Genomic DNA, 27318 nt, shown 5'->3' with positions numbered 1-27318 from the left:
ATTATTATTACTACTACTAGCTTCATTTTCACCATAACCCTCTCCGTGTTGATACCAAATATAATATTGTGGTGTAAATCTCTGGTTTACTAAATGCTTCCATACAGTTTTACTACGTGCAAATTTTGAATTATTGCATTTCCGACAAATGCAGAACATCTTACCGCTTTCCTGCGTGAGCGGTGTAGAGCCCGCCTGGTACATGAATGTCTCTAGCCCGCTCAGAAATGCATTCGTCACTCTCCCTTCCGAATCTTTATGGGAATACATCCAACTCCGTAACTCGTAAATATTACCGCCATCCGCCATTTTTAAACAAAAAAATTTGGGAATTTTTGGGGGAAATTTTTTTTTTTAGAATTTTTTTTGGGATTTTTTTTTCCTGAGATTTTTTTTCTTTCTCTTTCGTTTGTGAGTTGTGAGAGAGTGAGTCGTGAGAAATAACATATATATAGAAAAAATTTCGAGTTTGGTAGGTGAAGTATAACAAGGATTTTACTAGGGTTTTACATCTCTCTTACATCTGTTTTACAACGATTTTACAACGAAATTAGGCAATTCAAAGCACATTCAATAAATATTTTCACCAATAAATAACGGTAACATGTGTCGTCGTAATATCCTCGTAAATTTACGACGAATATTGTTTGCCATATACTTTCGTCGTAAATTTACAAGGTATTTACGAAGAAACGTTTTCCTTGTAATTTTACGTCGTCGTTACGACGAATTTCAGTTTCGTCATAACATCTTCGTAAACTACCTGTAAGTTTACGAGGAAAGATTTTCCTCGTAATGTTTCGTCGTTACGGGAACGTTTTCTTGTAGTGCATGTAAGAAGGGGCAGTTTGCGGGGGCAAAATACCTTCTCGATTGGATGGGGGAAGGGGGTTTGAAACAGGATATGTATAATTACAGCACTGTAATTAGTAAAGCTTCCTAAAGCTGGAGACTTGGGTGATGCATTGATTATACACATATGGTAGTGTAGTTTAGTTTAAGGTTTACGTTGGTTTGTGTGTTTGTAGGGTAGTAGGTGTAGGTCTTATATAATACATTATTTAACTAAAATTAATTAAAATAAAAAGAAGAACCCAACAGAATATAGATTTTGTTTTTTACTTTATGAATTAGTAAAATGAATCAAAAATTAGTTTCTCTAAATAAATGGAATAGATCTATTTGATCAAAATCATGATTGGAGAAAAAGTAGTTTGTTGGAAATCAAATACCAAAAACTACTTCTTAGTTTTAAAGACTATGGGGTGTATTCAATCTACAACAAAGATATTTGATTTTAATGAGTTTTTAGATGATTTTATAAGAATTCTAATCTATCATTAATAAAGCTTTCAAGTGGGTGAAAACCAGAAAACAATTAATAAAAAAGAAGCATTTTTTAACCTGGTCGATTGTTCGTATACATCAGGTGAAAGACCACCATGAACACATAGACCTACATGGAGGAAGCAACATTTTTAAATATAATATACAACTTATGCATTCATATAACTCTAAGAGAAGATACATCATAATACAATGCCAAAGACCATGATGAAAATACTTACAGTGCCATCTATAATAGCTGAAAAAGGGAAAAACGGCCAATTCATACATCAACAAGGAGTTTCGGTCCCGATCAGTACATACACTCACGCCCTGTATTAAAACATACATCAACAACTCAAATTATATTTAAATTTCATAAGCCAACCAACACTTTTCGGTAAATTCATACATTGACCGTGTCTCTGTTAGTCAAATATTGACGGAATTTTACATGGACTTAACGGATGATTACGTGGATTTATAAGGTTAATACGTGGAAATTAAGCTCAAAACGACGTCATTTTATTTTAAACATTTGGTTTGCAGGAGGATTCGACCACTCAGCCATGTAAGCTTCACTATTTTAATACATCACATAATACATATTCATGTGTTCCGGGTTCCTCGAAAACGTTTTCTTATGGGGGGGGGGGGATTCGAACCCAGTTAAAAGAATTATTTCGTGCACATCCATGTGAGCAGCATACAAATCTACTTTATCACCTAATTAATCATAGAGTTAATCAATAAGTATTGTACAACTAATTAAACTCAAAATCTTGATGTCCATTGGTCGTGTTCACATCAAATGGGGGTAATCAAGCCGAGCAACAGCGAGAACCTAAATTCAAATATAAATTATTTGGATTAAAATATATAAACAAATTGAAACTTACAATTTCCTAAAATTTAATTTGAGCAATTCTTTTTTTTTTTGACAAAACATTTGAGCAATTCTTACCAAACCAAATATATGTATATGTGATGTATTAAACCGATGAACATGGCGAGAGGTCTTGTGGGGGATGGGTCATTTTGGGGAACCCGTGTTCGAAGTCCCCCTAAACCAAATGAAAACGAATTTTTTTTGGGGAACCCAGAACGGATGAATGATAAATATGTATATGTGATGTATTAAACCGATGAACATGGCGAGAGGTCTTGTGGGGGATGGGTCATTTTGGGGAACCCGTGTTCGAAGTCCCCCTAAACCAAATGAAAACGAATTTTTTTTGGGGAACCCAGAACGGATGAATGATAAATATGTATATGTGATGTATTAAACCGATGAATTATACATGGCAGAGTGGTCCAGTGGGGGATGGGTTATTGTGGGGAACCCGGGTTCGATTCCCCCTCTAAACCAAATGAAATCAAATTTATATTTTGGGAACCCGGAACCGATGAATGTTAAATATGTATATGTGATGTATTAATACGATGAATCATACATGGCAGAGTGGTCGACTGGGGAATAGGTTTTTGTGTGTAACCCGGGTTCGAACCCCACTTTAAAACAATTTTTCGTTTTCAATAAAACGATATCGTTTTGGGCTTAATTTCCACGTAATCATCTGTTAAGTCCACGTAAGACTCCGTAAATATTTGACTAATGGAGACACGGTCATTGTATGAATTTACCGAAAAGTGTTGGTTGACGTATGAAATTTGACTATAATTTGTGTTGAAGTATGTTTTACCACATGGTGTGAATGTATGTACTGATCGGGACCGCAACCCCTTCTTGATGTATAAATTGGCCATTTTCCTGCTGAAAAAGTAAGATAGTCAAAAACATCCGTGCAATATCTCCAAACGTTAGCATATCTCCAAACGTTAGCATTACCTTACTTCCTTTGGCATTCGTCATAGAAACCATAGACCTATCAAATATAGTTTAAGCCAACAATTTTATTAAAAAGGTAAACCTCTAATGTAAGAATATGTAATCATAACTGTCACCAGATACTGGAATGCACATTTGATTTGTAACATGAGGTATACTCCTCAGCTTAATCATATTGAAGATTTACCAAAAGTGTGTTCAAAATACAAATATCATATAATCTTCTTCATTCACAAAAATTATGAGATATTGCGTAGGAATAGACATACATTAAGAACTTCCAACAAGAAAACTCATGGATGCAAAGAATCATTTTACTAAAGCATTGCAAAATTAACTCAGTACTCAAGTAGCAATGATGCATCTTCAGTACGTGATGATCATGTAGCAGAACCGAACCGGAGAGTATCATCACGAACCAAGGTTCCCAATTGCAAGTATTTGGCGTAAACCAAACTAGTATTTTATTTAAATATTTTGTGTTATTGTCTTAAGCAAAATAAGGAGAAAATTGGTCTTCCTTGTGTTGAGGAAACCCCCTTTCCCATATTTTCCATTTCCCTAGTTTGTAGGAGTTGATCTCCTCTACGTTGTTTGGTTCTCTTATTCTAATGGGAAAAAACAAAAATAGGTAGTCTTAACTACCAAACAAACAATTGTTCTTGAGTTCTATTTGAAGCTTTGAATGGGACCAACATTTGGTATCAGAGCAAACTTTTGCTATAACCTGAAGCTATATTATGGTTATGGCAAGCAACAAAGAGAGATTGGCAGACCTGGAAACAAGTATCGGAATGGTACAAGATGAAGTTGCCAAGATCAACGAAAAAATCGATGAAGAGATGGCTGCAAAGTTTCGTGGCATGGAAGACTCTTTCAAGAGGATGCTGTCTGATGCAGTGTCAAGTCTTCGTGAAGAGGGATCCATTGCACCGAAGGGAGGAATTCCAACAGAGACGATGACTGGTAATCACGAAGTGGGAACGAGTGCGGCTGGAGGGATCAGACGATCAAAGATACCTTCACCCTCCGCTTCCATTCAGAGAGGAGAGAATCCTAATCCTCTTCCCAACGGACCTAACCGCCGGCATGTGAAACTGGAATTTCCCAAGTTTTGAGAAGGAGATCCAACGTGATGGGTGAGCAAGGCGAAACAATACTTCGGCTACCAAAAGATGCCACTAGAGCAGAGAGTCAGCTTTGCTTCGTATCATCTCGAGGATGAAGCCAATGAATGATGGCAGGCTACAACAAAGGCCCTCTATGAAAATGGAGTCTCAGTTTCGTGGGACGTCTTTGAGGAAGAACTTTGGGCACGATTTGGATCAATTGCTGCTGAAGACTTCGATGAGGCTCTCTCCGAAATTCAACAAACCGGTACCTTGAGGGAGTATCACCGAGAATTTCAGAGGCTTCAGAATAAGGTGTCAGGATGGACGCAAAAGGCGCTCATTGGAACGTATATAGGCGGTCTCAGATATGCTATATCGGACAATATTCGGATGTTTCAACCGAAGACGTTAAAGGCGGCAGTGGAACTTGCTAGAATGCGTGATGAACAGCTCCAACGCAGTCGAAGATTCTCTTCCACGACCAACCGCAACACTCAAAACTCACCGGCGAACACTAAGCCGGAGGGTCCGGCGACAAACCACTAAGACGCACCCACAATGACCCCGAAACACTTGAGCTGGGATGAGATGAAGCATAAAAGAAGTCTTGGCTTGTGTTTCAGCTGCGACGAGAGATACACTCCAGGCCATAAGTGTCAAAAGTCGCAATTACTTCTCATGGTGGAGGAGGATGATGAGTCAGAAGAATCAACTAGAGTGGAAGAAGCGGAAATGACGTTGCAAGCGCTACCTGGGTGGGACACGCCGCAGACCTTACGAACGCCGGTGAAGATTAATCGGCATATATAAGCCGGTGGCACTGATCCACAGTGGGTCAACCCACAATTTCATCAGCGAGAAGGTGGCTAACAAATTGAACTTACAGATCTAAGCAACCAAACCTTTCAAGGTCCGAGTCGCTGACGGACATCCACTCTGGTGCAAGGGTGTTTATCGATCGGTTATCACCATAGTCGACGATCTGAGTTTCACCATTGACTACTATGTGATTCCTTTGACGGGACTCGAAGTCGTTTTGGGCGTACAGTGGCTGTCTCAATTGGGCCCGACTTTGTGTGATTGGAAGGCCCAGATGATGGAGTTTAATTAGGCCGGTTAGACTGCAAAGATCCAAGGCCTCGAGAGTAGCCGGATTTCACGGGCCGAGCCAACCGAGATGGCAAGGGAAGCCCGTATGGGCCATGCCTGTTTCGCCTGGAGTATCCAGCAGCTTCTGACTGATGCTTCGGCAATACCGGAAGCGGTGAATGGTCTCTTACAAAAATACGCAGCAGTTCCAGTCCGTTTTCATCTTCGGTACTTCTGGTTAAGAAGAAAGACGGGTCGTGGAGGTTTTGCACTGACTATCGAGGTCTGATTGCAGCCACCGTTAAAGACAGATTTCCAATTCCAAATGTAGAGGATATGCTCGATGAAATCCATGGCGCCACTGTCTTCACCAAGCTTGACTTGACAGCCGGGTATCATCAGGTTCGAGTACATCCCTCAGACAGCTTTTTGCACCCACAATGGACATTACGAGTACTTGGTTATGCCGTTCGGGTTGTGTAACGCGCCGTCAACGTTTTAGGCACTCATGAATTCAGTCTTCAGGCAGCATCTTCGTAAGTTTGTTCTTGTCTTTTTCGACGATATCTTGGTGTACAGTCGGACCTGGCAGGAGCATCTGGAACATGTTCGCATCATCTTCGATCTTCTCCAACAACATCGGCTCTTTGTCAAGAAGAAGAAATGTGAATTTGGACGGGAAGAGCTAGAGTATCTGAGACATATCATATCGGCTGCAGGAGCTAAGGTGGATCAGTGCAAAATCAAGGCAATGGTCGACTGGTCTCCTCTAACGACTGTGACAAAACTGCGAGGGTTTCTGGGCCTTACTGGTTACTACCAAAAGTTCGTGGAGAACTATGGGATCATTGCTAGGCCTCTGACGAACCTTTTGAAGAAGGGGAAGTTTGAATGGACAGCAGCAGCAGAGACAGCTTTTGAAGCTCTGAAGACGGCCATGACAAGCACTCCAACTCTCGCTCTCCCTGATTTCTCTATGCCATTGATCATTCACGCAGATGCTTCAGGAGACACAACAAGGAAAGCGGATCGCTTTCATGAGCAGAGCTCTTGGCGTCGCAAAGCAAAACTGGTCTACCTATGCTCGGGAAATGCTTGCTATCGTGATTGCCATTCGTACATGGAGGCCATACCTCATAGGTCGCAGATTCACCATTCGGACAGATCAGAAGAGGTTTCTTTTTGTCCTTGAGCAAAGGATCCTTACTCCTGAACAACAAAAGTGGATGGGTAAACTCTTGAGTTATGATTATGAGATTACTTAGAAGCCTGGAACTGCTAATGCTGCAGGAGATGCATTGTCACGCCGCAGAGATAGTCCTTGCCTTAATGCGATAACAGGACAGCACTCAGCAGTGTGGGAAGCGTTGCACTTAGCGGCCACAACGGATCCTTTCCTCATATGCATTGGCCTTCAAGCCGACACTGCCCCTGGCAAACCATATGACCACCGCAACAGTCTCCTCTGCTACAACAACCGCATCATCATTCCACCAGGATCTCCTCAGATCACAGCTTTGTTGAAGGAACACGACGATTTACACATTGGAGGACATTCGGGTGCATTGCGCACGTTCAAGAGACTCGCACAACAGTTATTTTGGCCATCCATGCATAAGTCTGTTCGGGAATACGTTGCTGCTTGTGATACTTATCAGCGGGTGAAATATGAAAGTTTATCACCAGCGGGGTTGCTTCAACCACTTCCAATACCGACTCAGATTTGGGAAGATGTATAGATGGACTTCGTCGATGGATTGCCTCGTTCTGATAATCACACCTCCATTATGGTCGGCGTGGATCGTCTTACAAAATCAGCGCACCTCATTCCGCTCTCTCATCCTTACACTGCCAAATCCATCGTCAAACTCCATGGCATCCCAAAATCCATTGTAAGTGACCGCGACCGAATCTTTGTTAGCACTTTCTGGTGTGAGCTATGGCGTTTGTCAGGAACACAACTACGGATGTCATCAGCCTATCATCCCCAAACCGATGGCCAAACCGAAGTCGTCAACAGGATCATTGAGCAGTATCTTCGTTGCTTTATCCACCACCGCCCTAAGCAATGGAGTACCTTTATGCCGTGGGCAAAATACTGGTACAACACAACCTTCCACGCGTCCACTGGTATGACGCCGTTCAAAGCTCTATATGGTAGAGAACCACCTCCCCTAGTGAGGTACGAGATTGGCACTACACCGGTCCTGGAACTCGATGAACAACTGGCGGCACGTGATGAGATATTGCAGGTTCTGAAGCACAATCTTGAACGAGCCGGCAACAGAATGAAACAAGCAGCAGACTTAAAGCGTTGAGACATTGCATACGAAGTTGGAGACTGGGTTTATCTGTGAATCCAGTCGTATCGACAACATACCATCTTCAAGCGCACTTGCCATAAGCTGTCTACAAGGTACTTGGCCCTTTTCAAGTTGAAGAACGCATTGGACATGTCGCCTATCGCCTTAAGCTCCCGGAAGGTACCCGTGTCCACTCTGTTTTTCATGTGTCACTAGTTAAAAAACGAGTTGGAGACGCCACACCAACATCTGGAACGCTCCCACCACTACGCTCCAATGGTCTCTTACGATTGATCACAGAAGAAGTGTTTCAAGTACGAGCTTCACAACAAACAGGGAGTCAGCTCCGAGAATTGCTAGTACAATGGAAGGATTTACCAAAAGAAGATGCAACTTGGGAGGATTTCGAGCAGCTGAAACAGAGTTACCCTGATTTTAATCTTGAGGACAAGATTCGTTTTGGGAAGGGGATTAATGATGCATCTTCAGTACGTGATGATCATGTAGCAGAACCGGACCGGAGGGTATCATCACGAACCAAGGTTCTCAATCGCAAGTATTTGGCGTAAACCAAACCAGTATTTTATTTAAATATTTTGTGTTATTGTCTTAAGCATATTAAGGAGAGAATTGATCTTCCTTGTGTTGAGGAAACTAATGGAAAAAAAACCAAAAATAGGTAATCTTAACTACCAAACAAACAATTGTTCTTGAGTTCTATTTGAAGCTTTGACTGGGACCAACATACAAAAACACATCTTAGTTAACATCCATGTCTACGTCTGCCACGGCATTGCCACATGCACAAATATAACTTTCAAAACCAGTTATAGCAATTGCCGAAGAAAATCAAAGTTACTATTCTAAATGATACCAAAGGAGGGATACTCGCATAATTATTGTCCAAAATGATGGCATGGAGATGGAGGCCGATGTTGATAAAAAAAAAAAAAAAGGAGATGGAGGCCGATTATCTCTAAACTAAAAGTATAAGTACTCACTTTAAAACTTAAATAGCAGTTACATAAATCGAAGGAATTTTTGGGATAAAGCTTCAGTCGTGGTGCACGTCACAAATGAAGGTAATTAGATGATATGTTGTGACCGGTCAAATTTTCATATATATATATTTATTGTTGGCCTAAAATACTTAATTTTCTTTCTTTTTATGGTCAAATTTGTTTATTTTCATGCTTTTGTCTAGGAGTGGACGTTTGGGTATCCATTCGGGTTTGGATTTATTCGGATTTCGGGTTTTCGGGATCAAAAATTTTAGCTCCATTCGGGTATTTCTAAATTTTGATTTGGGTTCGGTTCAGATCTTTGCGGGTTCGGTTCGAGTTCGGATAACCCATTAAATTATTTTTAAAATTTTAAAATCCATTATATATTTTAAATTACTCAAAATCTATAAACAAAATAATATATTACATATAAATTTGAATAACATATGTCAAAATACCTAAACTTAACATATAAATTGGTTTGGTTTGAATATTTGGATAGAGAATAAATAAATATTTTAAGTATTTCTGGTATTTTGAGTATATTTTAACTATTTTAGACATTTTTTTATTATTATTTGTATATATTTTCAAGTATTTTGGATAAGGTAAGAGTATCAAATATATTTTGGATGTTTTTTAATATACATTAAATCTAAAAAAAAATTAATATATAGGTTTATAAAAAAATTTCGGATACATTCGGGTACCCGAAATATTTCGGTTCGGATCGGGTTTGGTTTCGGTTCTTTAAATACAAAAATTTTAGATCTGTTCGGATATTTAGTCAATTTTGATTCGGGTTTGATGCTAGTTTTTCAGATCGGGTTCAGTTCGGTTCCTCGGATCCAGGTTTTTTGTCCGGCTCTACTTTTGTCAAAAAAATAACAATTAACCGATCATATTCCATTAATGATTTAGATTCAAATAAAATATAATTATTGAATTTAAAGGACATTTCAGCATTTATTTGCTAGAAAAAAAATTATCACCAAATATGTGAATTATAAAGACTTTTGGTCTCCTCTGAACATTCAACTCCAAGTGGTTTGAACTTCTCACACTTCGTTGCTAAGAAGAAGTCATGATATTTTGGCCTTGTGTCCCGAGTCAACTTTTGAAATTGACAGACACCTCTTTGCTAAGTAGTCAAGATATTTCCACAACCTTTTCACACCATAATTAACCCAGAATTTTTAGAGTGGGATTCTACTTAAGAACCGGTTCTTAGTTATTTTAATTAAAAGTTAAGAAACAGTTTATTAACTTCCGCTAAAAACCTCATCCTAAGAACTCCGGGTTAATCATGCTTTTAGCTTTCTTTTTTTTATTTAAAAATATATATATATTTTTTTTTTTGAAAACATATATATACATACAAAATGCAAGGAAATCATAAACCATGAATTTAAATAAAAGTACCAAATTCTAGTATCAGAAGTTCAGAACTAAAAAAACTAAATTTGACTATATAAACTTAAACATAAATATTTAAGTTCTAAACAAACAAAAAAATTAAAACAGAAACGACGAGAAATGGACTAATCACCTTTGTCTTTTGCCTGCATTTGTTGAATTTGAACCAAACTTGAAATATAATTGACGAGACTGATAACTACCTGGTCATCGTTGGGAATAATAATCATCTGGCCCGATGAAACTTGAATAATTAAATATCACCATTAACTTGTTTTGATCAATGTATTTTAGTCATGTCAAACATCTTCCTCAACGACCTTACCATATTTATTTAATATTATATATATATATATATAATTAGTAATTAATTTTTATTTTTAGATACTGTTTTTATGCGGACAACTAAATTAAAAGTCAAATTCTTTACTTTCTCGGACACTTCTTCGAACGAGAATGTATTCAATATAAAATTTGAGGTGATTTGATTTTTAATGAAGTTTTACATGATTTCACTGAATCGCAGAGATTAAAATGATTTTTGTTAAACCACTCTAAAATATCAATTAAAACCATAAGATTTGAGTTTTAAATTTTTTAACCAAGTAACTCCACCCAAACACTTTAAAATCACTCGAAAACTTTAAAATTCCACAACTTAAAATATTTTCAATAACACTAGATTGAGATTAGTTCATAAAATGTCAAGTTAAATAACACTGGATTTTAAATAAGATTTTAAAATTCATGTTTGAATAACAGTGGATTTGTTATTTTATTGCAAATCACCAGAAACTCTCAATTGAATATACCCCTCCGAAAGAAAAGAAAAAGAAGAGGAAATCATTTATTTTTAGTGAGGAAAGTACTTTTTATTTTCTTAGTAGTTTCCTTGTATATTATATTATATATATTCTTTTTTTTTCTTAAAGAATTCTTCTATATATATATATCCCCTTTTTTAATTGTTTAATCATCGTGATAAAACCAATTTTTTTAGTAAAATGGGGCAACAACAGCTTAAAGACGAGATGCTATTTCAAAGAGTGAATCACAACGATGTCGAAAGTATCAAATCCCTTTGCCATGAAGGGGCAGGACTCGAGGTTTTTCTTCTTTCTAGTCCCATCTTCTCATCTTTATAATTGTAAGATTTCGTTTTTATCAGTTGCAACTGTGCGTTTTGGATGTAGTGGGCTGATAAAGAAGGAAGAACGCCATTAATCTTAGCTTGTGCAGAAGCAAAGCTATATGATGTAGCAGAAACTCTTAAGGTTGCTAGGGCTAAAGGTTACAGCGATACTGTGCGCGCAATCGAGGTATGCTTCACCTATTTCTATAATAAACGAGTAAACAGTATGAGACGTTTTATGATTTAATACGCTTTAAACTGTTTGATTATGCAGAGTCGCATCTGCTTGTTCTCTGGCTGGATGCGTGAACTTTATGGCCCCAGCTTTCTTGAATTATGTTCTCCTGATCAGCTTCTTTCAAGAAAAGTGTGAGTATCCTTCTTTTTTATTTGTTTCTTGTCTTTCTTACTGTTGCACATGAATATGAATCTGCTTTAGGACTTGTGTTTTTGCAGATGGGTTGTTATCGTACCAACTGATTCTCGAAACCCTTTGAAGTTGGAGTTATTTGTGTATGCTAGTCTTCAGGTACTAAATATAATCCTTTCTCTTATGAAACTAGGATTTGTTTCCAAGTTTTGATATTACTATACTTATGAAACTGTTTATTGTTTACTAAAGACTTTTAAATTAAAAGCATAAATAAATACATGATAGACTAGGTTGATTGTTTGTGGTTTTTGAATTAGTTTTTGGTTTTAGTTTTTCCAAAAACTAGTTTCAAGCCATTCAAGATTTTGCCAAAATAGTTTCCCTGTAAAATAGGGAATCTGGTTTTTGAGTCTCCTATGCAATTAAAAGGAAAAACCAGAATCTGTATTTTTGGAGTTTTTTCTATCAAACCTACGGCAACTGTTTTAAAAGTAATTTGTTTATGTTTTTGTTTTTTTTAATAATTCCGGTACAATATATCTATATTTATTCCACACATTATTTTTTGTTTTTTTGTTAATAATTCAGGTACAATATATCTATATTTATTCAACACATTATTAATACTGATATTTCTTACGTGAAGATATGCCTCCTTGATAAACAAATATTTCTTTTTATTTGTAAGAGCCACATTTATTTAACAAAAAGACATGAAAACAAATCTTATAAATAATAATATTCTTTAAAACTAATTTATTCAATTATAATAAAATTAATAATTATAACTAATAAATTTGGTTAAATTTATATAAAGTTTTTAATACAAAATATTACTTAAGACGACATTATATTGTACATCAAAGGTTATGAGAAGTATTTATTTATTTACTAAATAAATATTTATAATTGACTGATTATCTAGTTTAGTTGAATAATTAATGTATGCTATTAATATTAAAGAGAAAAATACGATGGAACGATAGTAGGTTCATATATATCTTGAAATATATTAAAATGAAATGCAAAGTTAAATTGGTGTATTGGTCCTTTGGAAAATAAGAATTAGAAATGAAAATATAAATACATTTTATTTAGTTTTTTTTGAGTTAAAATATATTATGTAAATATAAACTTAAATATATTTAAAATACAGCCATTAATTTTTACAATATTTTGGTTTCTTGTTTTTATTTTTATTTTAAACTAAATTTATATTAGTTTACTTTTAGTGATACTTATGATATTTTTATTTTATTTTTCCTGAAAAAATATTTTATCATTAATTATTTATTTTAATCTAAAAACAAAAACCAAAATCTAGTCACCAATCAAGTTTTTCAAAAAAACCAAAATCTACGGCAAAATCAAAAACCAAAAACTAAAACCAAAATCTAAAAACTAAAATAAAAAAACTAAAAACCAAAAACTACAATCTAAAAACCAAATAAACAATCATCACCTAAAAAGTCTTATAATGACATAAACTTTGCATGAAACATACTTCATGATAGGTTAAATCTCGAACCTAAGAGACCACTTAGGCCAAGATTAGAAAACGAACAGTAAAATGTAAGAAAGTGGCTAATGAGAACTGAGAAGATACACGATCCATTATACTTATGAAACTGTTATGATGTGTATATAATTAGGATGCACAACCCATGATGGAGATTCCTTTGTGGAAAGCAAACTTGGAGGAGCTTGGATCAGATCAGTCTGATGCTTCAGTGATGATTGTTTGTAACTTATCAAAGCTCAAGAAGCAGAGAAAAAGGGGATACATTTCTCACGCTAGGCGTTGGGCTCAAGTCGATAGGCGTAAGTGTACATAATTTTTTATTCTCTATTCTTGCTTTAAAAAATATTTAGTAACCATAGAAAGCTATTCTTCTTTTACTTGATGCTTCAACCTTTAATTGAAAACATTATTTATATTTTTTTTGTTTTAATCTCAACGTTTTTTTAGAAATGCGACTTAAGCTGGCAGCAGCAACCAAGGGCGACATAAAACAGCTGAACTCGTTTTGTGAGGCGTGTAAAGGAACTCCACAGGTATGTTTTGCCATAATGATACGACTTAGGAAGTCAAGATATTTCCTACTTGTGTGTCTCTCTGACTCATTTGATAATAATTGGAAATTTATACAGCCAATGAATCCTCCAATGTTTATGAAAACAACTGAAAATATCATTTCCAATGAGGTTACGCCATCAGTTCCTCTACCGAGAGCCGTAACGGTGGAAGCAGGAGACGATTCTGTTCACTATCCATCATTCTCGTGTGCAGACTATGAGAGTAAAGGAAGTAGTGGAGGATCTGGAGTGTGTGTGATTTGTGAGGATGCGTCATCGGAAGCAGCATGTGTGCCATGCGGACATGTCGCTGGATGCGTTTCTTGCTTGAAAGAGATCAGAAACAAGAAATGTCCTATATGTCGTGCCAGCATTGATCAGGTCATTAAGTTATATCATGTTTGAACAGAAAAAAAAATGGAAACAAAACGAATCATCTTATCACCTCTATGGCTCGAAGATCCTCACCATTCATGTCCGCACCGGCTTCGTTTACGACTCAGTTATCTATTTTCTTTGTCTTGTTTTTCTTTCCAATTTTATGTTTGGTTTTGTTAATCTTGGGATTTTATTATGTTTGAACGTCTGGGTTTCATTAGATGGTTTTTGTTTGCTATATACTCTCTGTTTCAAATTATATAGGAGATAATCATTTTGCTATAATTCAAGTGTTGTCTATTTTATTTGGGTTGAAATGAACAAAAAAGTGGTGAAGGAAAAACTTATAAAGTTTTCTAAAAGTAGTTTAAAAAAAGGTGAACAACAAAAAGAATGATTTCAAAAATAGCTTTTAAGAATTTGAAGATTTCTAAGGCTTGAAAAAATTGATTGACAAAATTTGGTATTGATGAAAATTTACAAAATTATAAAGCCTCTACAACCTACGCAACGATCGGGGGTTTGTATATCCAAATAACAAAATCTGAGGGTACGAAGGGTGTCTAAGTAACGACCAGGAATAATGAATTTCCTAACATTCCTAAAAAAAATCACCATTCACAAAGAATAATGTTTCTATCTCATTTTCTACCATTCTTTTTTTTTTTTGCAGAGAAATAAAAAATAAAGTTATTTCTTGTTAAATATGGAATGAAACAACCATTCATTTTTATTCCTGCAATTTTATTCATCTGCAACGTTTATTTTCTATTCGTTCTTCTTCTTTCCAGAAGGGTAAGAATGGTCATCAGTTAGATCCGATCTAAACAAAAGATATTATAGATATCTATAAATATTAAATATTTATACATACATAAAATCAATTATACTGATAATTCAAATATTTATAATGACAATTACTAACTACATTAACTTTTTGATCATATGAATATATTCGAATAATTTAAATATTTGTCAAATACATTCAGATATGGATCTGGAGGATCTTCAGTTTGTTAGACAAAATAATAAAGTATCCAATGCAAATAAACCTGAGGGCTACTGAAATACCCGACCCAAATCCAGCATTACTGCTAGTTATACATTTCGTTTGGTGAATTATTTATTACTGAACTTTGACGGCTTCATGATTTAATCAATCCAGCAATAACCGAAACTTAACCGAACAAAGCAAAGAGGGGATGAGAAGATTGGTCTTACATACAGAACACATGTATAACAACGTCCAGAGTCAGAGATCAAAGTTAAAAAAACTGCATCAAAACCACTAGAATTGCTAAAGTGACGATCACTTCCACAAGAAAATGTGTTTGTTTCCAAAAGACGACGTAAAAACAATGGAAGTGTAAACACAACATCAGAAGATATACCTTGCAAGAACATAAGCCAACGGTAATGGCGCTAACTTCGTCAGAACAATATGAGACTAACAATGTAGGATCATCACAGGAAGTAAGGAACACCTGTTCTTGGCCCTCTCATTTGATTGTTCTCTTCTGTCTCCGTGAAGAACTTCACGTCCCTTTCCTGGTAATAAAAGCATAACCGTCAGTGGGGACTGGATCAGATCATAAACACTTTCCGCAAACAAGTCTACAGAAGAACACAAGGAGAACAAGCACCAACTAGGTGACTTCATATATAAATGGCAAAAAACATTGTTCTAACTCCATCTTACAAGAGCTACTTGTCTAACTTCCCATAAACAAGAAAGTCCGTTCATGTTCGGGTTAGAGAGACGAGCACCAAAAGGAGCAGCTTAATAGATACAAAAGGGTTAAGTAAACTGAGACCCCTCTTGTAGGTTTAAGAACATGAAACACGAGATAATGGTATATATATCAGTAGAAAAAGAGGAAACAAATGACTTGCCATGTTGTCGTTGAAACTCAACATAGAAGCCACATTCCCACAGCGGTAGCAGTAGTTAGGTGCAGACCACACCTTTACACACAAAAATTAAAGAGAAGAAACATCACCAAGCAGATTATTACACTTCAAACCATAAGAAGGCACCACACTTACAGTTACAAGGCCTTTGTCTTGGAACATGTACTTGAGACCTTCTTGTACAAGCTGATGTGCGCGACATACTAGTTCAAGATTGTTTATATGGTTAAACTGCACACAAAAGCCAAAGTTAAAGAAGTGTTTCTTATACATATTATTCAAATTTTCAACAACAAGAAACAACCATACCTCAGTGGTAACCCTGGACCCGAAAAGCCAACCAGCCCCACGTGGACTAACAGCCCATGTTTCAATATCTTCAGGATCGCTCCACATAAGATCACAGAATGGTCCTTCATGCGGGATTTCGCAATTCCGGTCAATCAATCTTATCTAGAGGACACAATAAGATCTGAAGTGAGTGAATGAGATTTTAATCAATCATTAATCAAAAAGAGGCACTTTTTAACCTGGTCAATCGTCCGTACATCAGGTGAAAGGCCACCATGAACACATAGAACCTACATCGAGGAAGCAATATTTTTAAATATAGTACGCAACTTATACATTCATACACAATGCCAAAGATCATGGGGAATATGCTTACAGTGCCATCTATAATAGCGGAAAGAGTAAGATAGTCAAACACATCCGTGCAATATCTCCAAGCATTAGCATTACCGTACTTCCTTTGGCATTCGTCATAGAAACCATAGACCTAGCAATTATAATTCAAGGCAACAACTTTATTAAAAAAAAAAAAGTGAACCTTCAGGGACACAAAATACAAACCAAGTGTAGCATGGAAATTAAACACGAAAAATTTAAACGAAAACAGTGAGCAGGAAGAAACTATGCAAAACACCATTATTTGATTACAAACATCACTAACGTAAGAATATTTTTTGTTCATACTGTCAGCAGATACTGGAATATACATTAAATTTGTAACAACAGGAGGTGCAGCTCTCAGCTAAATCATATTGAAGAGTTACCACAAGTGTGTTCAAAATACAAACTTATCATACAATCTTCTTCCTTGGCAGTGGATGTAAAAAAATTAATAAGATATTGCGATGAACTCTGTGTACTCGAGTATCACTAAAACGCATCTTAGTTAACATCCATGTCTACGTCTGGCATGACATTACCACATGTACATATATAACTTTCAGATCCAGTTATAACAATTGCGGAAGAAAATTCAAAACTACTTTATCTACTAGGAACTTCATGAAGAGCACTGCAACAATAAAATACATACCTGAGTAAGCTGTCTGCTTTCATGATTGCCACGCAAAAGTGTGATATGGGCTGGATATCTACACATTGACATACAAGAGAGAGATGGGTTTTAAGCACAACAGAACAATGCGGGTAGACAAAGTGAAACAGAAAGACATATGGAAAGCATACCTTGCTTTAAGAAGCAAAAGAATAGTGAAAACTTCAAGACTGTTGTAACCTCTATCAACGAAATCTCCCTGGGAAAAAGCAAATGAAATCTCATACTGATTGATGTGCCCCAAAAAAAAAAAAAAAAACAGTAAAAGTCCATTACCATAAAAATGTAGTTAGTGTCGGGAACATGACCACCGGTCTGGAAAAGCTTCATAAGGTCGTGAAACTGGCCATGGATATCACCACAGACGGTGACAGGACTGTTGACAGGTTGTACATTTGATTCCTCAATCAGAATCTCTTTCACCTGTTAAACAAAACACCATATGAACGTTACCAAGTGTATCAACCGTTGAGAAGTCTATATAACAGAAGACCTATAAATGTTATCTATAGAGGAGAGCAGAAGATTCGAAGTAAAGTACGTATTCGCAGAGGAGGTGAAGCTCGTCTTCGGAGAGATGTTGGCCGTCTTTGACCTTGGATATCCACTGATCTAAATCCATGATGATTTGGGCGTCTCTCTCTCCCTCTCTCTTCGGATTTAGATCTAACAGAGCATTGCTCTCTCCGCCTTCGTTTCGTTTAGGGTTACGTAAAGAGACACGAGGAACCAATGTCTGACCCAAAACCCAATTTGGTCTTCAAACTCGGATCCGTCTCTCTCTCTTTTTAGCAACTCATCAAACATCACTTATTTGGGCATCACATTAATTATAGGGAAATTGGAACCTATAACCACAAAAGAAACCGTAATTCACCCGCTAGCAATTTTCCCTAATAGTCCTATACACGCCGTTAAATATATATATTAATACTATAATACCTTTTCGTATAACCGGCGCAACCTGTAAAAAATTAAATTAAAATTATGAATTATTAACTGCAGAAAAGTAAAACGTGTCTTTCCCTACTTCACATCTCCCCTTTTATACTTCATTTGGTAACTTTCTCGAAGTCAAAAGGTCTCCGACGCTGATTTCCTCCAACGCCTCGCATCCGCATGCAATCGGAAGCTTTTACATCTCCTTCGTACTTCCTTGTCAATCGTCTTCCGCGTTAGTGTTTCACCGGCGGTTAGTAACACAACCTTCCTCTCCAACTTCACGAACTCGATTCTTCTCAGATCTTTGAAACTCCTGTAAGTTCTATCTGTTTTCCTTCGATTATCTTCACATTCTCTTTGTCTGTGTCCAAATCAACTATTCCACTTGTGTTTTTATCTGATATGCATAGTAAATGGTGTAGTAATATTGTTTCGATATGGAATAACATCTGCGTTACATACGGGTTTCACCGTCTAGAAATGACATGATCTCCGTTAGGTATATTCCATTTGACTTGGAATAAAATAAAATATAGACATTTATATTCCATTTGACTTTGAATGAAATCAATTTGGACGTTTTATATCACATTCTTTAGATTCTAAATTCATACTTGTATTTATATTTACTTATTTTTATACGTGTATTAGGGTTTACATTTCCATGTAGGGTTTAGTGATGATTGGAGAGGGGTTAGTTTCTGGAATATTGAGTTCGCCATTGCAAGATTGGGGTTGACATTGAATTAAGTGTCATATTTCCGTGTAGAATTTCATGATTAGTTGATAGGGTTTCTTATATATTCCCTTGTGTGGTTTAAGATCGTGAGCTATGTATATCATTACGTCTTACAGAGTTTCCATTCCACATTATTGTTATACTATACAATTTATTTTACATTTACTTTGTTATATGGATCCTAACACCTTTATCTTTCTCATGTTTCTCAGGTTACAAATGGAAAATTTAGGCTGTCAAGTAAATTATTCGAAACTGGATTTGAGCCATTTGGTGAATATATTTTCATTTATATGTAATGATGCAAAGACCATTCATATGAAATGGAGTATATAATCTTTATTATTTGTTGTATTCTATTCTATACGCAGAACATATAATAGAAATATGATTGTACAGTGCATAAGCATAAGTTATGTTTTGTTGTTGTATTATTACTATATCTTAGTTTATGTGTATTGATCAAAACTAAGAATTTAAAACTCAATTTTATCATTTCGTTAACCCGATCCACATAAGTGTAAACTTCACACAAATTTTGTTAACCCCATCTACATTTGTTGTTTGGGTTTAAGGTTTATATTTGAATTTAGGGTTTGGTAAATAAAGTTTAAGGTTTAGAATTTAGAGGGTGAGTGAGATTGGGGGTTAGGTCTATGATTTAAGGAAATTAATTACTACATACTTTTAATATTTGTGTTTATAGTTTATATTTTGGTTTAGGATTTAATGATTAAGGTTTAGGGTATAGTATTTTGTCGGTGGAAGGGATAAGGTTGGAGTTAGCATTAACTTCTTCCATGATATCATAAACATTTCATAGTTTTACCAATATGTACTATGCTATTTATTTAGTTCCATTCTGTTTAGGTTGAAGGTTTATATTTGAGTTTAGGGTTTATATTTTAGTTTAGGATTTAGTGATTATGGTTTAAGGGTAAGTATTTAGGAGTTTATGGTGGGGTTGTTATATGGTTAATTATTGAGGGGTTGTATGAGGTTGGTGTTATATACTATTTTGGTGATATGGAATAGAACACTACTGAACTTTCACATTATATTATTTATTTTGTTCCATTCTATTTGAGTTTATGGTTTATATTTGGGTTTAGGATTTATATTCCCATGTTTGGGTATAGTGATTACTTGAGAGGGTTTGAATTATAGTCGGCTTGTGTTGACATTTGGGGTCAGAATTACCAGCTTCCATAAAGCCATATACATATCAACATATTCTTTGTGTCTACAAGATTGGCTTTGTCATTTGTACTTGGCAGTTTTAAATTTTCTTATTCCACCTGGGTCATATAGAATAAAAATTCATCAGCCTGATTATGAATGCATATGCCTGGAATTTCACACTTTTGATGACTTGAGTTCATATTGGATTAGGAGTCATATTTCTCTGTGGGGTTTAGTGATTAGTTAATAGATTGTAACATATATTCATTTCTGTGTTTTATTTCCATGCTATTTAGCCTTAATGTCGTCACCTATTCTATTAAGTCATATAGAATTGTAATGTTAAGAAATTGGTTTCTCTGCTAAGTTTCCATAAGTTGTAAAACGTGTACACTTAGTATCCCCTCATTTTTCTTATCATAAGTGATAAATACCTGGCCTCTCACCTTCGTATATGTATGTGCGTGTTTATATTCCACAGAAAAATACCACGTCACCTATTTTAATCATTGTAACTGCAACTTGTAACTTAAAGGGGTATAACCGGCTGAAACGTGAGCAAAAAGACATACATTAAATTATGTCAAAATCAGTGCTAGTTATCTAATTTGTCTCTGAAAAATGGCTATTTCGCCTATAAGCCCTCAATTATATATCATTATTGTGAGCTTGTTTAATTACTAGGAAAATTTGTTAAAGAATTATTTTTTTCTAAATAAAATACATAATTACTTTTATTTTAAAACAGTGAATGGTAGTAGTACATGCTATTCACATATTTGCTAACTGTTTTATGTTATATATTGTATAAAGGATAAAAAAATATTTTCTTTAAATATCTTAACTTACATTTACATTTGTTTTGAACAAACTTACATTTACATATTGACGAGATCTTTTCGTATACCATGTGCAAAAATAAAAATTTTAAAATATAATTTTGTCAATTTTAAATCTTATTTAATTATATTGAAATTAAGATAAAGATAAATAATTTTATTTCAATTTATATTTAATAATATATCTGTAATATTTGAAATTTTAAACTTCAAAAGATTTTTTTATCTATTTCTTTTGGTTAGAAGATATTAAATTATATTCTACAAAATTAAGAGAAAATTTCTTAGGTATATAATTATCAAAAAACAGAACTAAATAATATTTCTAAAATTTTTAGATATTAAAAGAAACTAATAGTATGGTATTGGGATCAGAAAATTACAATTTAAAATAACTGCATAAAATTTGAAAGAATTATTTTAGTAATAAAAATTATATAATTATAAATAAAATTAAATAATATTTCGAAAATTTTAAAATATTATTATATTTTTTCTATTATTATTTTATTTATTGTTATATTAATGATGATCTATGAGTTATTATCATATTTTAAAAAAAAAGCTTACCAAAAATATATATCAGCATGAAATATAAATGTTTATGTCACAATTAAATTTAAGTCATATCATCATTTTTCTTTCAAAATCAATATGATAATGACGCAAGACAAATCACTTATCAAATAATGTCTAAAGAATTGGTATTTTGTCATGTTATCTCTTTCTCTTGACAATTATAGACGGCAAGAAAATAAAAAACATGGTTGAAACATTTTTTAGTCCACAAAGGAGGAGAAAATAAAAATTATACAGTACAATATATTGCGGCTCAAATGGATTACATACTGCAATATAGTTTAACTGTGGTTTATATAAGATGAACACATAATGCCAAACAGTTGTGATTCGTTTAAAACAAATGGTTCAAAACAAAATATGAATGGTGACATATATAGTGAACAATGTAACTGTGTGATACATATAATATATTTGTAATTTACAAACTAAAAATCAGGGATTCAAATAAATTTTTTAAAAATATATAGCTTTTTTTTTAATATGTAATACATCTGAAATATGAAATTTAATAAACTATTACTGAAATTTTACAGCCAATATCTTATTTTATTTTTAAAATTAAAATTGCCTAATTGTATTAAACAAAATAAATTTAAGTTTTATTATTTTAAAATTAAAAATGTAAAAAATCAATATCAAATGTTTACTATTGAATCATTATCATGTGATTTTAATATAACAATCGATACAAAAATTATTAGAAATACAAAAAGTACAAATTGGGTAATTTTTAGAGAGTTTTTAATAAGAATTTTAAAAAGACATGAATTAATACACATGTAGAAATATATAACTGTAATTTAATTATTAATTTATTCATTTTAGTATAAACTATAAGTAAATGGTAACATGTATAATAGATAATTGATATCACTCAAATTATCCTAAAGAGTGGTTTTACTCTATCAAATAAGAGGTTTAGTCGTAGTATTTAGGGATTAAATCCACAAGGAGTTAGGGCAAACAATAGATCATAACAAGTTTATGATTAAGCTAGGCAAACAATTAAAGAGTAAATAATAGAGGTTAACAAGACAGTTGTTCGATTGATTGATTGATTGGTTGTAAACAATTATGAGAAATAGCTAGATTTAAGGTTTCAGGTAAATGAGATTATAATGATATAGATGCTAAGGTTTTTAATCCTAGCTAGAACATGAATTCTAATTGCAAAATATTCCAGCTTCCGCGTGCGGATAAATCCTATTGATCTAAGTCTATATCTCACCCGTCGCTTGTTGATATAGTTCGAACGTCGATTGACGATATGTGACTAGCGTCGCTCGCTCGATGTTTACCTAGTCAAGCGTCACCGAGCTGGTTGATAGGTTCACTAGTTTGTCTAAATCAGTCGTTGTTTGTTTCTAGCAATCCTAGCTCAAGAGAATTAATTCAGGTAAGAGACCAGGCTTTCGCTTGCGCCTAATTATCATAAGTTCAGGGTTCTAGTTAGCTACTCTAGAACAAAAGCATTAATAACAATTCCTATGAAAGAAATCTTTATCACCTTAACGTATCTATATTTTGGGCTAATCCCGCATAACATTACTTGTAACCCTAAATCTAACAAGAGTAACTACTCAGACATAACAAAGCAGAACATAGCAAATATTTGAATAAACTGCATAGATAGAATAAGGTAGAAAAACTGGAGTTTCAGTACAAATCTCTGAAGGAGTCTTGAATATTCTCTCCAAACTACTAAAAACCTTAAATATGATTTGATGTGAAAAGTAGAAAGTATGAAAGCGTATGTTGCCCAAAACAATGACAAAGCACATAAATATTACGTTAAGGTCGGCTAGGGATATTTGTGTAAATTAATGGTGTGGAACTTGGGCTTTAAGTCGGCTGAGAACCAGGTCAGGCCTTGCGCGCTTCGCTATCGATCGACGACAAGAGTTGTTGGTCGATCGATGGTTGACTCTAAATGTCGACTCTAGACTGGTTCGATGGACATCAACGAGTTTCTTCTAACTTTTTTTCCAAAATGCCCAAAAATAATCATATATCTCCAAAACACTCATGAACTTGTAAATACTCTAAAAAGACTCCAAAATATAACAAATAACTCATAAAACATTTATATATCATGGCTAAAATAGGTAAAATCCATGGTATATCAATAATATAGGTATGCAAATAATACCATATATTTATATTTTACGGATTAAAAAATCACTAATACTAAGCTATAATTACCATATTATATTTACAATTATTTAAAATGATACATTATTATTATTAATCACTTAAATTTATACTAATTAAATAGTAATTAATTTTGTTGATTAGATAATATACATTTCAATTTCAATTTTTGTATATTGTATGGACAAAATAAAAGGGATTACATACGGGTTTAATAGTGATTACATACAGTAATCTTGGCAGGCGAACAATACCTGCGGCGGAGCCCAACTTAGGGCCTGACTGGTTCAAACGCAACGGTTGCGGTTGCGGTTGCGGAAATTTGCGGATGCGGGTGGTTGCAGTTTCTAGCGGTTTTAAAAAATTTGTACGAGGAAGATTTAAGAGCACGAGGAATACAAAGAGATATATGTTGTGCCAGATGTAGGGCTCCAGAGAAATCGATAAACCATGTGTTTTTCGAATGCCCTCCAGCGATTAAGGTATGGGCGCTATCAAAGATACCATCGAATCCGTCTATTTTTCCAACCAGTTCCCTCTTTACAAATATGGATCATATTTTTTGGCGAATCCTTCCGCAGATGGATGATCATCAGTTCGCATGGATACTATGGTATATATGAAAAGGGAGAAATAATAAACTTCTTAGTAACTTGGATATGGATCCCACAGACACCCTTAAATTAGTAGAAACTAAATCAACCCTCTGGGGTGAGGTTAAACTGTTGAACATACAAAGGGCAACACCATATGTACGTAGCGGTTGCAACACTACCGTCAATACTAGGACGATGGTGCTTTACATATGGTTCATGGAAGGAACATGACGGTTTATCTGGACAAGTTTGGTATAGTACTTTGGAAGGTTTTGATGGTCTAATGGGCGCACGAAATGTCTGAGCTAGTCTTTCCTTTTGTTCATGCAGAGGTGGAAGCGCTAGTTTGGGCAATGGAGTGTATGTGGAATTTACGTCAAACTTATGTCACATTTGCAACAGATTGTTCTCAATTGGTGAAGATGGTTTCGGAATCAGAAGAATGGCCAGCTTTTGCAAGTTATTTGGAAGATATCAAGATCCTCAAGGAGAGTTTTCTTAGCTCAGAGATCATTCATGTACCAATGACGCAAAATATTAAGGCAGATAGCCTCGCACACAGTGATAGGAGACATCCGTCTTTTGTCGTTCACATGGATGCATAGCCCCCGACATGGTTTTTCATAGTCTGTTTGAGTCTGTTTAAGTTGATGACAATAAAAAAAAATTGTACGGTTGGTTCTGCGGTTAGAAATTAGTGCGTTTGTGAGATACTTATGACTATTTTTTTTGTTCAAGTTACATACTATATATATATCAATTAAAGTCAATTTAGTGGTTCGTCCGAGTATTTGGTCTGAGGTCTAACAAATATACCAATGATGCTATCACTTAATATAATATCAAATTCCAAAGTGTGGTTTTCTAAAATTATAGAATAAAGGATAAGCTTCGTATAAATTCTAATACTTGAACATGTTATTTTTGAATTGCATATGTAGTTATTTTGTTATCCAAAAGAAACACGAACAAATGTAGACATGTATGCTATGAACTTTATAATTTCATATATGCATTACATTTTCTCAATTCTCACACTCCCAAAAATTTTAAGTATAAAAAATGAGAGCAAAATAACTATAAAGTTGATGACTCTTTAGTTTATGTTTTCCTGAAATATTAAATTAAATAAAATGATATGTGCATATGTAAAAAATATTGAAAAACTCAGCTATTAGAATAAATAAAAAAGCAAAATTCTAATAAATAAAATAAAACTTATGTCTAATAATAACAAACTTTAGTCAATTTTTTAAATTTACACTAACTTAATTATATATACAGAAACTAATGTAAAAATCATATTCCTAAAAAAAATCAATAACATTTATTTAGAAAATTATAGACGTATATTTAGATAATATGGTTTACTTATTTACAAATATAGTAGCATATAAAAGAATCAATGGTGTATATTTTTTTAATCACCGTAATTTGAGATTTAATTTTTACATTCTCTAAATAAGAAATTATAAATATATATATATATATATATATATATATATATATATATATCTGTAAATCCAAAAAACAAATACAATTGTAGAGAAATACATCAAAAGTAAAGTGTAATATGTCTGAAGCTTTTTATTATCTTATTATATGTATTAAGAAAAAATAAAATAGTGTTATCTTTTTATTACATAATAATTGTTATTAAAAATATAATGCAACTATTAAAATCAAAATTTACATTATAAATTAGTTTATATGGAATATATTTTACTGTAAACTTTTTTCATACGTTTTTGTGATAATTTGTATTTTGTTAAAAATATTTAATCAGAAAACACACAATCTCAATGGAAATTTAACAGTTTTTAGAGTAGTAAAATATAAGCAAGAATAAACATAAATCAATCATTTACAGTATAATATAAGCACAAATAAATAATATACATATAGTATAGTCTTAACCCTACAAAGCATTTGACTAATTGTCACTCATAGGAGTGGACGTTCGGGTACCGATTCGGGTTCGGTTCGGATCTATTCGGATTTCGGATTTTCGGGTTTAAAGATTTCAGCCCCATTCGAGTATTTCTAAATTTTGGTTCGGGTTTGGTTCGGATCTTTGCGGGTTCGGTTTGGGTTCAGATAACCCATTTAAATTATTTTTAAAATTTTAATATTCATTATATGCTTAAAATTTCTCAAAATTTATAAAACAAAATAATATATTACATATAAATTTGTATAATATATGTCCAAATACCTAAAATTAACATATAAATTGGTTTTATTTGAATATTTGGATAGAAAATTAATAGATGTTTCAAGTATTTTGAATATATTTTAGCTATTTTAGGCATTTATTTTTGACTATTTATGTATATTTTCAAGTATTTTAGACAACTTAAAAGTATCTTATATATTTTGAATGTTTTTAATATATATTAAATCTAAAAATAAGTAATATATTTAGGTATATAAATCTATTTCGGTTACATTCGGGTACCCGAGATATTTCGGTTCGGGTTCGGTTATTTAGATACCAAAATTTTGAACCCGTTGGGATATTTAATCAATTTCGGTTCGGATTCGGTACTATTTTTTCGAATCGAATTCGGTTTGGTTCTTCGAATCCGGATTTTTTGCCCAGCCCTAATTACTTATATATCAAGTTTTATAATAGAAATTTACTCTAGCTATTCTAATTATTTTTGATTTATAGTCCGGCCCTAGTTTTCAATATATGTTTGTTAACACGAAAAATTGGGATTTGTAAATTTTACATCAGAGAAAATGTTTTTCTCCTCCCACAAAATATATATGGTGTAAATGAAACGTAAGAAAATTGAAATTTAGTTAATGAAAAATTGGGATTTGTAAATTTTACATCAGAGAAAATGTTTTTCTCCTCCCACAAAATATATATGGTGTAAATGAAACGTAAGAAAATTGAAATTTAGTTAATTTGTGTTTTTTTGTAATTTGATATATACGCAAAATTTAAGATAATTTTCGCGGAGG

At 33.8% G+C, this 27318-nt stretch overlaps 2 protein-coding genes across 3 annotated transcripts; one reads left to right on the top strand and one right to left on the bottom strand.

Annotated features, from left to right (window-relative positions):
* The first annotated feature begins 11088 nt into the window (after positions 1 to 11088).
* LOC106332729 (putative E3 ubiquitin-protein ligase XBAT34) lies at positions 11089 to 14098 on the top strand. Of its 2 annotated transcripts, XM_013771219.1 has the most exons (7): positions 11089 to 11205; positions 11293 to 11418; positions 11506 to 11600; positions 11688 to 11760; positions 13257 to 13425; positions 13574 to 13659; positions 13756 to 14098. In XM_013771219.1, exons 1-7 carry the CDS (start codon positions 11104 to 11106, stop codon positions 14083 to 14085), a joined length of 981 nt encoding a protein of 326 aa, XP_013626673.1. In that variant the 5' UTR covers positions 11089 to 11103; the 3' UTR covers positions 14086 to 14098. The 2 variants fall into 2 exon arrangements, with proteins under 2 accessions (XP_013626673.1, XP_013626672.1); XM_013771218.1 differs by having other exon boundaries at positions 13574 to 14098.
* Positions 14099 to 15236: 1138 nt separating this feature from the next.
* LOC106328519 (phytochrome-associated serine/threonine-protein phosphatase 3) lies at positions 15237 to 18118 on the bottom strand. Its single transcript, XM_013766971.1, has 10 exons — positions 17856 to 18118; positions 17591 to 17737; positions 17446 to 17513; positions 17294 to 17351; positions 16637 to 16747; positions 16500 to 16550; positions 16279 to 16422; positions 16105 to 16200; positions 15952 to 16023; positions 15237 to 15606 (listed from the first exon to the last, which is right to left on the bottom strand). Exons 1-10 carry the CDS (start codon positions 17934 to 17936, stop codon positions 15523 to 15525), a joined length of 912 nt encoding a protein of 303 aa, XP_013622425.1. The 5' UTR covers positions 17937 to 18118; the 3' UTR covers positions 15237 to 15522.
* Between the last annotated feature and the right edge of the window lie 9200 nt (positions 18119 to 27318).

The sequence above is a fragment of the Brassica oleracea genome, chromosome C3, assembly GCF_000695525.1.
Source record: "Brassica oleracea var. oleracea cultivar TO1000 chromosome C3, BOL, whole genome shotgun sequence".
Lineage (NCBI taxonomy): Eukaryota > Viridiplantae > Streptophyta > Magnoliopsida > Brassicales > Brassicaceae > Brassica > Brassica oleracea.
Note: the sequence above shows the minus strand (reverse complement) of the source record. Positions and strands in the feature narration are given on the sequence as shown.

Excerpts from the sequence above, each read along its gene's own strand:
- LOC106332729 (XM_013771218.1), top strand. The coding sequence starts at position 11,104 with ATGGGGCAACAACAGCTTAAAGACGAGATGCTATTTCAAAGAGTGAAT. Across the intron at positions 11,206-11,292 it reads ATGAAGGGGCAGGACTCGAG|TGGGCTGATAAAGAAGGAAG; the intron begins GTTTTTCTTCTT and ends TTTTGGATGTAG. Across the intron at positions 11,601-11,687 it reads CAGCTTCTTTCAAGAAAAGT|ATGGGTTGTTATCGTACCAA; the intron begins GTGAGTATCCTT and ends GTGTTTTTGCAG.
- LOC106328519 (XM_013766971.1), bottom strand. The coding sequence starts at position 17,936 with ATGGATTTAGATCAGTGGATATCCAAGGTCAAAGACGGCCAACATCTC. Across the intron at positions 17,514-17,590 it reads ACACTAACTACATTTTTATG|GGAGATTTCGTTGATAGAGG; the intron begins GTAATGGACTTT and ends GCTTTTTCCCAG. Across the intron at positions 17,352-17,445 it reads CTTTTGCTTCTTAAAGCAAG|ATATCCAGCCCATATCACAC; the intron begins GTATGCTTTCCA and ends GTCAATGTGTAG.